Source organism: Oncorhynchus nerka, linkage group LG8 (genome assembly GCF_034236695.1).
Source record: "Oncorhynchus nerka isolate Pitt River linkage group LG8, Oner_Uvic_2.0, whole genome shotgun sequence".
Classification (NCBI taxonomy): domain Eukaryota; kingdom Metazoa; phylum Chordata; class Actinopteri; order Salmoniformes; family Salmonidae; genus Oncorhynchus; species Oncorhynchus nerka.
Window position 1 is genome coordinate 50,467,793 of NC_088403.1, and position 17,856 is coordinate 50,485,648.

The following is a 17,856-nucleotide window of genomic DNA, read 5'->3' on the forward strand; positions in this document are numbered from 1 at the left end:
AGAACAAGAGAGCCCCAGTGATGCCAGTTCAACCTTGACAAAAAAAACAATGTCTTATTACCACGATAGTGTGTCAAATGTGAAGCATGTTTGCTTAAAAGCCTGGGGGGCATCCGCTATTATTGGGGACTTGGGACTTGGACATGCTACTCCCCAGGATTTGCAAGTTACTTTGGTGATAGCGTGCTGCGCCACAGCTCTGCTACAACGCTTGTAGAGACGGGCGGAAGAAGTAAAGTTCCTATCCTAACAGAGGCAATTAGCAGATAATTCCCTCGTGCCCCGAAAGCTATAATGGCTGTCATGGTGGCGGCAAGGGGGTGGCGGTTAACCGGAGGAGACAACGGTCGATGACCCACACACACCTTCTTATACACAAACGCACACACACGCGCACACACACACACGCGTGCACACACACAAATACACACGGTTTAGAGAGAGAGAGAGAGAGCAAGGCATCTGTCTCTACTGCCCCAAACAGCTGGAATCACAAAAATGAAACCACATCCCACTAATCAACACTAGTCTACTTTTGAGACCTGAAAACATCTGACAAACTTTGATTTGTGAAATGGTTCCTTTGGTATTTTTTTATTTTTTTTTATCTTGTATTAACATGCTGTTCCATAGTACTTCAGATCCATAGTACTTTACAGTAAACACAGAAAATGTCAAACAAATGACAACATTTACAGAAACAACAATCACATCAATATTTTATTAAAGGGATAGTTAACCCAAATGACAAAATGACAGAAATCTATGTCATGGTCGTGTCTTTGGCTATGCCGGATTATGTGATATGACTTGCTATTCTATAAAATAATTTCTCCGTAATTAATATCCCCTGATTAAGGTAATCATGTAAATGTAATTAACTAGAGAGTCGGGCACCATAAAATAATATTTATAGAGCTATTATCTTCCGAATAAACTCTTAAAGACCTAGTTATATTTTACATCAATAGCCGTCAATATCAATTATTGTCTTAATTCAGTCTCATCTGAAAGTTGTAATTTATTTTATCTGTAAGAACCCTGGCTAACAATTTGAATCAGGAAACAAAATTGGGTTTAATTATTTATTTGCTAAATACCTAACTAATCACACATACACACAATTAATCATAACCTGATTACAAATTACGTCATAAAGGAAAACGTCCCTAGCGGGCGGAACAGATATGAAAGCTTGTAACACATAGGAAAAGGGGCTGGGTTGAGTGAAAGAGCGGGGAGACTGAGGAACAAAGGAAAAAAGCTGTGCCATCGTAAATACAGTATCTTATGCATTATAAATTACCGCCCATTTGAAAAAGGAAAATGCAATAAATATTTACTCTGAGCTGCGCTTCAGTAGGTTGGTGGTAGATGGAAGGCCGTGTTACCAAACCGAGTCCTTTGAAGAATGTCTCTGGTGGTCAATTGGATACGTTGTAGTAACATTGTTGTGTGATAGACGGGATAGTCTGTCTGTTCCTTCCTAACCTTTGTTTGCAGCTGCTGTTGCTAACTCAACGGCTAGGAGGTATCACTTCTGTAGTGAATAAGAGTTCAAAAGTTCACACCATTCGCAACCAAAGCTCATGCTGATGTTGGCTTCGTTCTGTAGTTATTATCTGAACCATTCTGACATAGGACCGTCGTCCTCATATCCTCGGAACAGGAAGTTATGTTGTCATCAAGTCTTTATATAGGAAGGGAGAAAAGGGGTGTGTTTCATAGTTTACAACCTCTGTCTCTTTACGTGGGCGGGCCACTGAGTGAGCAGCAATATCTTATGAAAACCCACATCTCACATTTTAGAAGCTAAATTCACATTTCATCCCATCACAAATAATTTCATATTCAAGCATTTAAATTGAACAACAGTTCATTGTGAATCCGATAACTCTGTGTAGACTTTCCACTGTAGAGTTTATGTCATCTTATCATTGATGAGAATGTCTCAGATGACAACCGAACTGACATCATATTCATTAAGTACCACCGCATATGTTCAATTGTTCGGATTACCAGAATATAGTTAATTTCCCCCCACCTACTGATGTTCACAGAATCTCTATGTTAACCAAGGTTTTTTTTTTTTTAATGTAACCTCAGCAGGTTAGAGAGAGAAAAAAGGGGGGAAGAGGTATTTATGACTGTCATAAATCTATCCCCCAGGCCAACGTCATGACAGTACAGAAGTTCCAATCATCTTTAAGTGACTCTGTGAAAGATTTGGATATGATGCATGAAAAATGACAATATCAGTACCATGACTTGGATGGGATTTGTGCCACAAATGGTCAAATGTAAGCATTTGAAAACAGTGCCAGGGAAATGAAACCAAAAGAATGGATTGTCAATTTATTTACTTATTTTTTTTAACCTTTATTTAACTAGGCAAGTCAGTTAAGAACAAATTCTTATTTTCAATGACAGCCTAGGAACAGTGGGTTAACTGCCTTGTTCAAGGGCAGAACAACAGATTTTTTCCTTGTCAGCTCGGGGATTTGATCTTGCAACCTTTCGGTTACTAGTCCAACGCTCTAATTCTTGTCCAGGAAACCAATATATAATTGTGTAATTTGGATGAAATATCCCTTTCACAATCAGTATTCTATCAACGGTAAAACCAAAATGATGCTAGGGTCTTACAGTATGTATCTCCCAAGCTTTGAGCCTCACCGCTCAGAACTCACACGTCCTAATACAGATGTAGGATCATAATTTGAGCCAGTTTTCTACAGCAGGAAAATAATCCTGCCGCAACAGGAAGTGTGAATTATTGTGTGGATTATAATAAATTAGCATATTTGGAGGGGTTGATAAATTTGTTAGGGCAAATCAAGTCTGAAATTTTAAATTGGAAATGACAAACTTTAGAAGCTTTTTAAAATCTCAAATACACTGCAAATTTTCAGCAAAATAACCCACAAATTAAGATCCTACATTTGTATGGACACCGTACTCACATGACTCCTATAACATCAAACAGCTGTCATAAAAAAGTTTCTTTCTGCGTTTCTGAGTGACTGGAAGGTCACAGTGACAGCTCGGGCGCACAAATGCTAACTGGCGGACGCACCGTCAAAACGGGCCCCATCAATAATGCCGCCACGGTAACCGCTAACCCTGAGGTTAAATGCTAACCTATGAGGCCTCAACAGTCGTTCTTGGGTGGTAAATGCTTCTTCCTGAGTGAAGGAAGAGGAGGAGGAGGCAGCTGACAGATGATTGATGGGCTGTCAATCGCGAGAGAGACATGTTCAGATTTATGGCGAGACCGAAGCGGTGCAGCGGTCGAGGTGGTGCGCTCATTGATCAATTCGTTATCTCTGCTCTACGGCCGGATTGCACCAGCTGTGATGGGAGGCGATGGGAGCCCACTGGAAGCGCTTCGATGCCTTCTGCGCCAATGCTTTTGGGCACCATGTATCTCCTCCAACGTAAATCAAATCAAATGTTGAGGCACCTTGAAGAGTCTTGTTGTTGTGTATGTCTTTCTCTGCATGTTTCAGTGTCACTGTCTGTACTACAGTAGCGAAGAGATGCATGACAACAAAACAGATGTGTCTATAATTGAAACATGATAGAAAGATAACTGCACTGTGCTCTTGTGATGCTCACCACTTCTTGGCTGACAAGGGACGAAATAAAGGAAGGTAACCATACATCGCTCTAAGATAATTTATCACAGGTTACCAGAATGTGAAAGTCAGCTTTGAACTGTCAGAGAAGACGAGCAAAGGGTGAGTCAAGAAGACCTTATAAAGTAACTCCTGTTCCCACCTTGTGTGCTGTGGGCGGCAATGCATTATCAGTCCCAACTGTTTTATTCAAAGCTTGAGCATTAATTACCTTGTGAGTGTAGGTGAGTGTGTCCGTGATAGATTGAGAGGGGGAAAGATGGAGTGCGCGAGCGATTGCGAGAGAGAAAGATGGAGTGCGCGAGCGATTGCGAGAGATGGCAGGGGAGGGTTTGAAGAGACGTCAAGTTTGAACAGATGTCGACGAAGGGCTGTTGCCTTGGCCATGCTTCCTGCCATTACGGGCTCGTGGAAGAAACATCTGGTCTTAGCCAGGGTGTTAATCTGGGCGGTGATTAAGCGGTGCCCATTACCTACTGTAGCATACCAAGCACCACTCGCATACTCACTTCCCAAACCTGCGAGGCGGGGGGGAGGGGGAAGTGTGTTGTCGGGCTTAGCGGCACAGCTCGAGAGAGACCTCATTGGTGTTGCCTCGCAGAAAATCAAACCCTTCCCTTTTTTGCACACTTCTCCCTACAGCGAGAGAGACACAGACCATTTTCAGTCTCTTGTACTGTATTTTACAGTGTGTTATGTATGTGATACGTGGGTGGGATACGACTGTGATATATGGTTGTCTCGCCTGGCTAACTTAAGACGAATGCACTAGCTGTTGGTCGCTCTGGATGGATCAATTGTAATGTAAATGTAGTGCTATGTATGTATATTTATGTATATTATGCATTTTATTTGTTGTGTTGTTTCCTGTTTGCACGCCAGGAAGATTTGCTGCTTTTTCGGCAGAAGCTAATCAGGAGTCCTAATAAATACTAAATACATTGTGGAGTGATACCTCGCCAGCCTTCCGACTCTCTGAGACCTGGAAGACATACTTAAGAAGTCACCATGGACTAACAGCTGGTGTGTTCTTAACTCAGCCCTGATTTGAAGAGGAGCCATGTTCAAATCCCACACATATGGACAGTGGCACATTTTCAGAAATCTCTCTCTTTAACAACCTAGATGGAAGGAGCCCATCCTGTCAAAAGATTCAGTAACGTTCAATTAAAGACTTATTAGCAGATCTGAGACGATTTGGTCAAAAGCGATTTGGTAAAATGTAGTGCACTACCTAGGGAATAGGGTGCTATTTGTGACACAGCGTATGTCCGCTCACTTTCATCCTTGCCTTGTAATCTAATCAGCAAATGGGTCTTTCCACCAATTTGTTGCCTTTTGAGTAGTGTAACCTGATTTTCCCATCTCAAAAAGTTACATTTGAAAAATATTATGGTAAATGACTACCGTAAGTGCCAAATAAAGTAACAGGGTTGAGGATTTCATCTTAAATCTGGCATACATCCCCTCGTGGCAGAGGGAATGGAAGCTTATTGTGTGCAATAGGGATGTGCAAGCGAATGCAAGCTTCACAAAAAAAACATTTCTAGGCTGTCTATATATGGGTAACAGGTTTGACGTAATTTACTCAACCAGCTCAGTCATCCACCACAAAACACCAGAAAACAGCCAAAAAGAGTAGAGCCATATTAGTCTTCAGAAATGACTTTGTCAAAGCAACAAAATAACTAGGGCTTTACAATGGTGGTGAAACTTTGAGAATTTCTTTGGTTTAGTGGGTTGAACTCTTCCTAGAAGTGACACAGGGTTGACGAAGGGACATGGCAAAATTAAGAATTTAGAAACTTTAGCAAGCCTTTATTGATATAAAAATATTTTGATTGAATTCTCAATGTGGTCTATATTATAGGGCACTTAATTTAATATAACATGCTTTTAAATTTAAATATTAGTGAACAAATTTCTACCTAAAATACCAAAAGGGACGCAAAAGGCACTCTTTTTGTGGAACGACTAGATTTATTTCGATATGAGGAACCAGGCAAGAGGCATACTGTGACCGATAAGTGACATCACAGTATCAACGTTGAGGGAGGAGGAATCCAATAGAAACAGCCGGGGGGCGCATTCAGTGAGGTGAAACGTTCAGAACTTCAGATTGTTGCAAATAGAAATGTAATGAATAGAGCTGCCATGATGTCCAATGCTACGTGAAGGGAAATCATATTTGTTCTATAGATTTCTACCTGAAGGTTTTGTAAAGTTCAACAGACCCTACCACTTGAGGATTGAGGACCTGGGTTATATTCACTAGGAATGAAACAGAAGCACACAGGCTGAAACGCAGAGGGACTACCTGATCTTGTCCAATAAGAAACGCTTGTTTCCGTTGCTCAATGTTTTGCTGCTGCATGCATTAATGAATATAACCTTGTAAGGTGATGTTGCTACCATGAGTGTGGTAATAAACGGTGGTAATGTACCTTAGAGAGATCGCAGATTCTCAACAGGTCATTCTCGGCACCGCCTTCATGGACGCGTGCACGTTCCCGAGCGACATCCACATCTTCGTCCTCCTTGGAGAATGACTTTCCAGAAATCAGTCTGAAGAAGAAAATGCTTAAACCCCACATTCTCACAATCCCTATAGAGCCAACATTATAAATCCCAAATGATGACAACCTAGTAATATATGCTAATGTTTTTCTCTAATGGGAGAATTTGTTTCAATTTCTCACAAAATGCAATTTAGGTAATGGAGATAAGTTACTATGACAACTTCGGTTCATAATTAGGTGAAGCAAAAAGGATGGACACAATGATATTTCACTAACAATGTTAACAAGATGTCGAATGACAAATATTCATTATTGGGCTAATAAAAAGATAAATGCATAAAATATGTAAATGGTAAACAAGGACTGGGTCTAAACATTTTTGAGAAATCATCTCTGATACTGTATGGAAGCATCTTTACTTAAATATATTCTCCTCAATTCTTGCCTGGGTTTGTAGCAGAATTTATACTGGATAAGGAGAGTGATGGTGAACATGACTGCCCCTTGGATGGCCATGGCACACAGGTTCTTCCCCACCATGTCCCAGCTGAGGGGGTCCTGGAAACGGTCTTCCCCTGGGAGAGAAAAAACACACTGTTCTTCATCAAGGGAAACATATTGTTTTAAACTGCTAACGACCTAATGAAGATCTTTGTGGATCAAAACTTTGTTAACCTCTCTGCGCACCGAAACCGTTAGCGGGATTAAATTTGACAAGATACGGTGATCGCTACATAAATAGTCATATTAAACATTCATGAAAATACAAGTGTCTCACATGGGTCAAACTGCGTTGTCAGCTTTAAAAAAATATTTACTGCGAAAGATTACAATGCGATTATCTGAGAACAAAGCCCCATAATTTTTTATTTTATTTCAACCAGCACAGGCGTAACATCACAAATTGCAATGAAATAAATGGTTTACCTTTGACGTTCTTCCTCTGTTTGCAATCCCAATGCTCATTTTTACACAATGAATGGTCTTTTGTTTGATAAAATCCATTTTTATAGCCTAACACGAAACATTTTGTGAACCGCTTGTGTCGTGAATTCCGTCTCATTACATTTTTGACGACACATTCGATGTAAATACACACACTAAACATGACTTTTCCAGTCATGTTTGGTTTCATTGCAATCAACTGGTTTGTTTGTAACACAACCAAACCTGATGGGTTATTTTTCGGGACGTATTGACTGAAAGAAACCGATTTGAAGACAACAAGTAATAACATCATTGTGCACCAATGATATGACCGCTGTTTCGTTGATTGACTGTATTTTAACCCAAAATTTAGCTGGGTAGATAGCCAATGAGCGGCCAGTAAACGGCAATATGTAATGTTTATGTGTTGGAAGACCAACCCGTGTAGTAAACTCCGACGTAAAGATGGTCATTCGCCATTGAAGTTTCATACCGGAAGGAGCTACGCATGTAACGCACAGCATTGTTTTGGTAAAGCGCATCTTCAGCTGTTTATATATCATTCAGTATGGCGACTAAGTCAGGGAAAGCTAAATTTAAGTCTAGATATACAGATGTACACACAATTTTAGAAGAAATTGATAGGGGAAGTGAGACAGAGATTGTTGGAGGACGATTAATTCAGCGATTCCCAAATGGAGGAATGTTGTTTGAAATTAATAATATAAAATATTATTTGGGATTTTTGAAAATTGTTGTAGAAATATATAAAAATGTAATGTAATGAAATGTGAGATGCGTGTGTCTGCCGCCCCACCCCACCCCCACATGAAATATCCTATTTGAGGCTGTTGAGGGGAGGGCAGGCCCACAATAATGGCCAAAGTGAAATGGAGACAGTAGATACAGCTGGTCTGTTGTAATATAATAAAGACAGTAGATCTAGCTGGTCTGTCATAATATAATAGAGACAGTAGACCTAACTGAAATGTCATAATATAAAATAGACAGTAGATCTAGCTGGTCTGTCATAATATAAATGAGACAATAGACATAGCAGATCTATAATAATATATTCAACCTTATGTTCCCTGTACTCTATATATATATGTTTATTATACCTGTTGATACAGGGCTCATATGTGAAACTATTCTAACTGAACATTTTCTTTCACAGTAACACTGACTCCGAATTGCAGTCCCCAGTGTCAAGGTGTCCATCCCCCACTGAAGCTGGCGCATCCAGCTACTGCCACAAGTGGTGTTCATCTGCCCAAATGTATTTCTGCAGGCATGGATGTGCCTCAGGGCCAAAAGGGCACAGCATGGAGGCGTCGCTGTGTTCTTTGCTAAATGAAGTCCCCCATCACCTGCACCACATGCTTGGTGACCCTCTGCTTTACAGCAGAAAGAGACTGCTATGGCACCTGGCATCAGCATCACAATATTGTGAAGAGGACTGAGGGTCTTCCAAATATTTAAAGTGTTATTTTGTAAATGTATATTTTTTTCATGTTTTTTCTCAATTTTTTGGAGGTGTGTGTTAGAATACCATTTTGGTATTTTGTATATAGTTATTCCATTCAAAATGTATAACTTCACCAATATGGCCACATTTGGGCTACTTGTGTGGGACACCTGGGTGACTTCATGATAAATGTCATGTAGCACACTCATTTTGGAAGTTATCATTCTGAAACTTTGCACAAGTACTGCTGTCCTCTTATGTTATTCACTGAAATTGTCCCCATCATCCTATCTGAATGTTTGTTTTGTCTGGTTCATTTTAAAGATGATGATACAACAATACATTTTAAAAAGTATGTTTTTTTCATTGTATTATCTAAACCAGATCTATTGTGTTATATTCTCCTACATTCAATTCACATTTACACAAACTTCAGAGCGTTTTCTTTCAAATGATACCAAGAATGTGCATATCCTTGGTCCTGGACCTGAGCTACAGGCAGTTAGATTTGGGTATGTCTTCAGGCGGAAATTGAAAAAAGTAGGGGGTTAGCTGTATTAATAGAGTTTGCAATTGGGAGCCAGCTTGCTGGCCTTTCTGTTCTTTGCAACTACGATGTACAATAATCATGTCAGATGGCTGCCCCTGGAACTCAATAGGATTGCATCTAAATCTAGATGTCTCTTTAAAGTTGACAGCAACTGACTTTAATCCTGACTTTAATCCTGCGTCCATAGACGCACCCGTGCATCAATCTAAGCAACATATATTTTTTAAATCCAGATCAAAATCTGTCAGTTTAAGCTAGATATATCAGTTTCTTGCATGGGCTGCATCTCAAACCGCCACATCCGTCTATGTCGGCCTTCAGCATCTGCGGTGGAAGGTGGCCGAGCTACAGCGGTGTTTTTCAGATCATGAGACATCCCAAAAGTCAGTCTTCTCACAAAAACGTCTGTAGCGTGTTGTCCCCAGAACCCGTCTGAAGGTAACCCATACTAATTAATGGAGGTACGGAGGTAGTTCTGTTCCAACAAAAACAAGGGGTTACACTTCCAATCTTGAATCATTATGATTTATTTTTGCCATTTATAAATGTGTTATTCAATGTGTTTATATGGGTGGTCCTAGTGTAAATGAAGTGCAGCTTATAAAGGCTTCATAAAGCCTTCTTAAACACTACATGGATGTGTTACAAATCAGCTATAACAATGTCATGCTTTATATAGGGTTCATAAATGTGGCATAACTGTGTGACATAATCACCAACGTCAAATGTGACAAACCTGTGCTTTATAATTGGTGGCATAAGCACAGCTTAATAAAGACCGTAGAAATGTAGGCTTCAAAAGCATTTATAACCCTATCATGCATCTTAGCAGAGAATTGCAATGCCAGGATAGTGGGTTTGATAGCTGGGGCCACCCATACATAAAAATGTATTCACAAATGACTGTAAGTCGCTTTGGATAAAAGCGTCTGCTAAATTGTATATAATATTTTATTACTCTAAAACATTTGTAGGATGGCCCAACCTCTTTTCCTCTTGGGTGCATAGTCAATTTTGGAACTGACCTCAACCTTCCACAAAATCCTATGCTGTAGTATGACAGTTTTGAGATTGCCCCATTTGTTCTTGTTTTCCAAGTTTTTTCACAATAAGATGTTTTGTGTTAACAACAATGCTTAAACCACTTCAGGGGATGACTTTTGAGATCTGGGAAAAATATAAGAAACTTTGCTTTTTGACTGTAGTTGCCCTTGAATTCAGTAAGCATGCCCTGCAATGTTGTTTGGTTAGCAGGTTTTCTGTAGGCGCACGTGATGATTATGTATTCCATTTAAAGTGATTTGCATTGTGGCCGGCAATGGAATGGCTGAAGTAAAAGGCCAGCAACACACCATATACTGTATACATTCCACAGACCCTACTGAGTATTTCCTACAATACTTTTACTGTGGCACCCATAATTGTTCTTGCTCTAAGCCAATAAGTATTCCATATACAGTGATTCACATTGGGGGCATTTACTTGATCTTGGAACATGTTTTACATCCAAATGTAATGCAAATGTCAATTAAATATGAACAAATATGAATCATTGTTAATGTTTAAACATATATATATATTCATATATCATGAAAAAATACAGGGTATTGACACTTTTCTACTATTACTAGGGAATTTCTCGAAATTCCGTGACCTGGAAGTACTTTTTTTGTGTTGCTGATGAGATGCTTATCATGTGAAGAGGTCGCAAATCAAATGCCCACTTGTGGTGCCACTGGACAGTGAAAAACAAGTAACTTAACCTTTATTGTCATTTAAATTAGTTTGTAGTAGTACAGCCACGTCTCATAGTCACATCATGAGATTTGTAAACGAAAGAGGAATATAATAACATGAATCAAATTTAGTTTCCCCATCTTCCCATTTAGAGTTTCTGGCACAGCACAGAAATGCGTTATCCAGATTATGTGACAAAGGCATTTCCTAACAGACTTGCTAACTTTCTTTGTTGTTACTTTTAAGGTGGGAACCAACATGCAGTACCTCCAGCAGGCAGAGAGGCAAGAAGCATTTGTCCGCCATCTCAAGGTCAAACTACACTATTCACAGCCCTGTGCAGGTTTCAATGTAATTGAATCTTTAATGTTTATTGGTTTAAGCAGTTAGTGATAATTTCCTAATTGTTACTACATTTGTGTTTACATCATTAAGCCTTTATGTCATGAATGACCAAAGGTGTCTGACTTTAAATTAAGTACGGCCTCATGCGATATAGAGTCTTTATGGCTGTGTTATGAACTAAGTAATACAGGAAACTACAAAGTGTAAATAAATAGGTTATTAACGTTCTGCTGATTTAAGGTTCTCTCGTGAGTCACAGTTTTCTGAAGGGTGATTGAGGTATTCGAATGGGTTGATGGACCTGCAAAGCTACTGTGTGTGTGTGTGTGTGTGTGTGTGTGTGTGTGTGTTGTGTGTGTGTGTGTGTGTGTTTGTGTGTGTGTGTGTGTGTGTGTGTGCTTGCGTGTGTGTGTGTGTGTGTGTGTGTGTGTGTGTGTGTGTGTGTGTGTGTGCTTGTGTGTGTGTGTGTGTGTGCTTGCGTGTGTGTGTGTGCTTGTGTGTGTGTGTGCTTGCGTGTGTGTGTGTGCTTGTGTGTGTGTGTGTGTGTGTGCTTGTGTGTGTGTGTGTGCTTGCGTGTGTGTGTGTGTGTGTGTGTGTGTGTGTGTGTGTGTGTGTCAGATGCAAGATGATTTGGAGTAGTCCAACCTGAAGCTACCTCACCGGGTATTCCTCTTCTGTTCCCATGCTAGAGAAGAGGGCCTTGCAACCTATTAGTGGTGCCAACATTTTGTGGCTGATCATTAAGCGAGAGAGTATGTGAATGTGTCAAAGACGTGACTAGGCCCAGCACTGCACTGTATGGCTAGTTTTTGTTGTGTACATGTTTTTGTACATGCATCTTGGTTCCAGAAGAAGGCCACTTTTAATTTCTTTACGTTGGGGGCTTTCATCAAGGTAAGTGTTTCTTGGTGTAACGTCATACCCAGGCTATTGCGCACACAGCACATATAAGCCTGGGATATCAACCATTCAAAGTTGGCCTTAGTGGGAGTGACCATGTAATTCTATGGGAGTGACCGGAGTAAGGTATTTGTCATTGTCACTAGTTAACCCAGTCAAAAGGTCATAATTATGGCTAATCCATGCCCATTCCCACAATAAATTTCTTAAACGTTGATTTTAAATCTAACCCTAACTACTGAAGGCCAAATTTGATGCGTTGGTCCACCAGTGTTTCCACCTATTTGGGCAAAAGTGTGGGCAAATTTGATGCCTTGGTCCTCTAGTGTTTCTACCTATTTGGGCGAAAGTGTGGGATTGAGATTAGGTGTAATGTGAGTAACATGACTTCAGACTATGCCAACCAACGTGTCACCCTTTATAAAGCACATGTTTATATTATATTCGACATAGTGGGTTATGTCACGGTTGACATTGGTGATTATGTCACACACTTATGCCACATTTATAAACCCTTTATAAAGCATGACATACGGTTATAGATGCTTTGTAACACATTTATGCAGTGCTTATGAAGTCATTATGAATGAAGCCTTTATAAGCTGAACGTCATTTAAAACAGGACCCTATGGGCTATAGTAGTACAGGCCCATTTCTATATTTTTGGGGAATACCTAAAGGGGTCCTAAATTTCCAAATCAAATAGCTAAATCATACATGGTATGACCTTAAAACAATTCCATATGTTAGCTCAGTGCCCCCCCACCTCTCTCTGCCTCCCTCCCTATCCATCTCTCTCAGTCTCAACAGCCTCTATGTTCTGGAGGGATGAAAGACAGAAACGGAAGCGTTTTCAGTCTCATTTTCTCGCAAATAGGCCCTCTCCAGACAAGCTTTTTAAAGCGGTGATTGCTTTCCTCTTTACACTCTCCGCCGCAAATGATTCCTCAAACGGTTATTTCCTGCCAGATCTATTCCTCAGATAAAGCCTTTGCTCCCGCCTTTCATGGGTCTCTCTGCCTCTCAATCTCCCCCGTGTACCTATCCCCTTTCGCTTTCTAGCTGTAGTGTTGAGAATGGCGGTCGAGGGCTACGGTCACGTTATTGGTCAAATGTTATCCTATTTGGTAATGATGCAGCAACAAATAAGAGGAGATGTGTTTAGTCCTGTAAAGGGTAATGGTAACATCCATGGGCTCTATGTGTGAAACTATGAAGATGCTGTAAAGGCATTGTATAAGTGGAGGACTAAATTAAACAAAGTAGCTAAGCTATTGGCCTTTGGTAAATCTTAAACCCCAAAATGTTTGGTACCAAATATTCTTACTGGAGAATAGTCAGACCCTTCCTCCCACCTGTTTTATTGTCACCTACAACAATCAACTGTCGAGTTAAATGAATCTGCCAATTCCCTCCATTTCTTTTCAAGGATATTTAGACAACAATGTGCAGAAGTGGAAAGTTTGCACCTGTTATCCTCTATTGAGTCTTGAAAGACAACACCAAAGCTGAAGCCATGACATTGTCTTTCTTTACACTGTACTGTACTTTCTTTCTTTTCCTTAAATTACTCAGCTTCATTTGACCTTTCATCCTACCACTTAAATGTTATTCCATCTTGTTAGGATGGAAAAGCTTTGCACTGATGAATCTGATGAATCACTGATGACTCTTAGTAATATAATATTAAAAGGCCACTTTTATCCAAAGCAGTTTACAGTACAGTGAGAGTATATATTAGGATGAAGCCTATGTGATCACTTCAGAAATAGTGTGGCATTATTTACACTTTTACAGTTTTGTCATCATAATTTTTTCACATTTTCTTCCCCACAACAATTTACTCCCTATAGTGTGGTATTTAAGCACAAAGGTGGTGTGGAGGATGCTCACCGAAGCGTTCAAATAAAGTGGCCATGGCCTGATTCTTGCCCATGTCGATGAGCCCTCGACCCAGACAGAAGTGCGGGAAAATCAGCAGCACCTGCTTCACAATGTCATTGATGTGCGAGATTTTCTGTGAGGAGGGAAAAGAAAAAGAAAAACAACAACAACAACAACGTATTAGCGACTCATAAAAGACAAGAAACACGGCAAAACATGAGGGCACATTATGGCATGACATCACATTACCGGGAACCCGCTGTCTGCGTTGCACATGCGGAGGCACGAGTCTGTCGAGTGACCTGAGGGAAGCAGCGGATTTGGAGCTTGCTGTGGCTGGAAAAGAGTGCTCTTGGCATTAAGAGTGTTTCGACACTCCCCAGATAATGAAAGCGCATCCTCTGTGTGCGTTCATCAGTGGAGGCACACTGCTTGCTAAATGACATGGAAATTAGCCTTGACTTGTCATTTAGGGCACGCTCACTCGGTGATGTCTCCCTCACCCGCGTTACGTGAGGGCAGGAGCAGCTGCTCATACATACAGATACAAACATTCTCATGCCAAGCACTGAGACTTTGAAAGATATACCTTCCCACTTGCTATAACAGACACATTCACAGTAATGGACTTGCACACACACACACACACACACACACACACACACACACACACACACACACACACACACACACACACACACCATCTTATTCGCTTTTCATTACCCAGGTTAGGGCCCTTCGTGATTTAAATACAAATTATAGAAGTATATGCAAATCCAATTAATTAGGTGCAGGACAGATGAACATATCAAAGAAAAAAGTAGATACAAACCTAAATGTATTCATGTTTTTCCATATGTCTACAGTGTAATACTTATTGTGATGTTAATGTATTCAATGTAATGGATGTATTGAATTGACCAGATGTACAAGCCCTCTAGAGTTGATTTAAATAGGTGTTTGACAGTGATATATGACCTGACGAAGATCCAACTCGGATCAAAACGTTGTATTTTTTGTGGGTGTGGTTAAATCACCATGGGAGCATACCTGAGTTGCGGACATTTCCTTTTTCCTCCCTTCCTGATTAAGCCACCCCTCCTGAAATCCCTTCTCCCTGTAGCTATATTGCTGAACGATGGTGCCTTTTAAAACAAACAAGCCCTAATTAATTAAATGAAGACAGAATGAAAGATAGCCAGTCTGCACTGATACTGCAACACCGCCAGCGTCGGTTCTCCACATTGCTTTCATTACCGAAGATTGAGGGAATGAGAGAGAGAGAGAGAAGAGAGAGAGAGAGAGAGAGAGAGAGAGAGAGAGAGAGAGAGAGAGAGAGAGAGAAATATAAGGTGAGAGAGAGGGAGAGAGAGAAAGAGATGAGGGGAGAGTGAATGATAGAGATGAAGAGTGCGAAAGAGAAAAGGAGAGAAAGAAAGAAAAAGATACAGTAGATATTGCCACTTCTGTATTTACATGCTGTTCTAAAGCCAGCTTATGCAAAATGCATCTGTTTGGTCTCAGGGTAGTCTTCAAAGACGCTAGCATACCTTGTGAAAACCATAAATTCACCGTTTCCTCCTTCGGTAGACCCAGGGCGAAAAGTGGCATGCGTTGCTTAACACAGTGCAATGTGGAGCGGCAGATGAGAATCGCGGATGACACCTTATGTTGTCAGATTTCATCATGGGGATTTGTACTTGCTCTGCAATTTGTTACTTTATTTTGAGGAATGGCGTCATGAAAAGGCCTAACTTGGCCCGCAATTCAATCAACTGTAGATAAAGATAAACCGCGTTGCGATTCATACACATTTCTGCTATATTTTTCAAGCACAGGTGTGGTCCAGAGGCATTACCCAATGACGTTGTCCACACAGAGTGTTTGCAGCTAACTCTGAGTTAACACATTCGATATAGTGCAAACATTCACAATTCAATTAGAGGTAAAGTTTTCCTTTATCTGTTATGGATTGAATTGGGGTCTTTGGTCATTGGGGGTAAATAACTCACTACCGTCATCATTAAAATAACGTTTATTTAGGTCTTCATGTATGACTTCTGGGTATACAGCAGTACTGATGTCGCTATACTTCAAGTAAATATTTTCTCTGTTAATGGCCAAACTTAAGCTACAGATCAAAGGTTAGAGTTGGAATGTCAATAGTAGTCTACATGCAGCAGTAAATCGAGAATTTCTGCCTGTGAGTAGTTGGGCTGTCTGAGCACTGGCCTAAATTCCCTGCAGGGAAGTATGCATAACGAAAATACCTAATTGATCATGGTGTCAACGCTAATTCTCAAATGTCCAGCAATAGGTCTGCCAATTCATCTTTGCCTTTTTCAACTTTTACAAGTTTCTCTCAAGGACTTAAGGTCACGCTGGCCAACAAAACGTCAAGCATGAGATCCTGGCCATCCATATAATGTATTACTTAGCTACCTTTTATTGTCAATGGTAAGAAGCTCAATTTGAATATATCTGGTCATATCAACACATACTGGACGCACTCCCACTCAACTACATTTGAAAAAGTTATTAATCATAGTTAAACTACAATCCCTTGAGTAAAGTCTTAAGCTGGCAAGAAGCTGGCAAAAGGCTAAAAGAGCCTAAAGTTAGAAACATAAGTGAATTGGAAAAACTGAAATAATAAAAGCAAACCAATGACCTTGTACAGCCGGGGCCCATTTGTCATCAAGAAGAATGTGAAGGAATAGAGACCTAATTCGAGATCAATACGTGAAATAACAGATCTTCTCTCGACTGGGTGTTCATCAAGGAGATCTAAGAAGCTCTTAGGCGATGATGAAACGCGTGACAATTTTCTTCAAAGTTTGTGGTATATGCCCATAAATCATCTCCAAATGGGTTCTGAAGTGAAAAAAAAAAAATCTCCAAGGCTCTAGTCTGACCCATATTGCTTTAGTGTTCATATTCCCCTAGCATCGCCTTCATCTTGACCGGAGGGACTTACAAAAAGGAATATATATATGTCTGAAAGAGTTTTGGGGAGGGCGACCATTAGCCAATTTCTCAAACTAGATGTGTTAACGTTAAAGGGAAACTTCATAATCAGTGATGCACATCCAAAATAGAATGTAACATTGTATACATAAAACACTATATTAATATCAAAGAGGTAGACAGCAGTACATGCTGTTAGGAATACAAATATTTATGTATGTAATACCCCCCAACCACCCACTCACCCACCCCACCCACACACACAGTACAATTAAATGGCAATTCCCTGGGAGAGTAGACAAGTTCCAGACATAATGCCCAGCATAGCAATTCCAAAACACAGTACAGAGGGTCATGACATGGCAGAACTAATACAGCCCCATCGACTGCCCCCCTCCTGAATCACTCAGGCCCCCAACCAGGCCAGATCCATTTAGGTGCCCAACCGGCTTGTCTGAGTGGCTAACGGCTGGGCTATTGACTCAAACACTGTCTCATGCATACAAGGCAGTGTGCGATAGATGCGATCCACAGGGAGCTGAGAAAACTCCCATGCTCCCTCGCTCAGTCTCCAGATAAAACTGGGACGTAAAAGTAATATATGTGCTGCTGCAGCCATGCTTTGCTTTTCCCTCCAGTTTTGGCTATTTTTACTCCTTCCCTCTAGACTACTAGACATCTTCCCATAGCGGGGAGCTAGGTGTATTAACTTTGACCTTCAGTGGAGAAATACAACAAAGAATGAAGAGAACTTCAACTTTGCTGTTCCCGTTTTGGCTATCGTCGCAGCGCAGGGTGGACGGGATAGAATGAAGGTGTGGAAATAGAGACGACGGAGAAAGATGGAGCTGTCAGATATCTCTCTACAACCTGCCACTGTGAACTGGGGCGTGGTCTTGTGCGTTCTTATCTACGGCAGCC

General features: G+C 40.6%; 1 protein-coding gene across 1 annotated transcript in view; it reads right to left on the reverse strand.

The window, feature by feature from the left end:
• LOC115133544 (phospholipid-transporting ATPase ABCA1-like) overlaps positions 1–17,856 on the reverse strand; it is a 293,869-nt gene that overhangs the window by 38,741 nt on the left and 237,272 nt on the right. The window contains exons 40-42 of the mRNA XM_029666848.2: positions 13,978–14,101; positions 6,603–6,732; positions 6,083–6,203 (exon numbers count right to left, since the gene is read on the reverse strand). Coding sequence (XP_029522708.1) covers positions 6,083–6,203; positions 6,603–6,732; positions 13,978–14,101 — 375 coding nt within the window. The remainder of the gene's footprint in view (positions 1–6,082; positions 6,204–6,602; positions 6,733–13,977; positions 14,102–17,856) is intronic.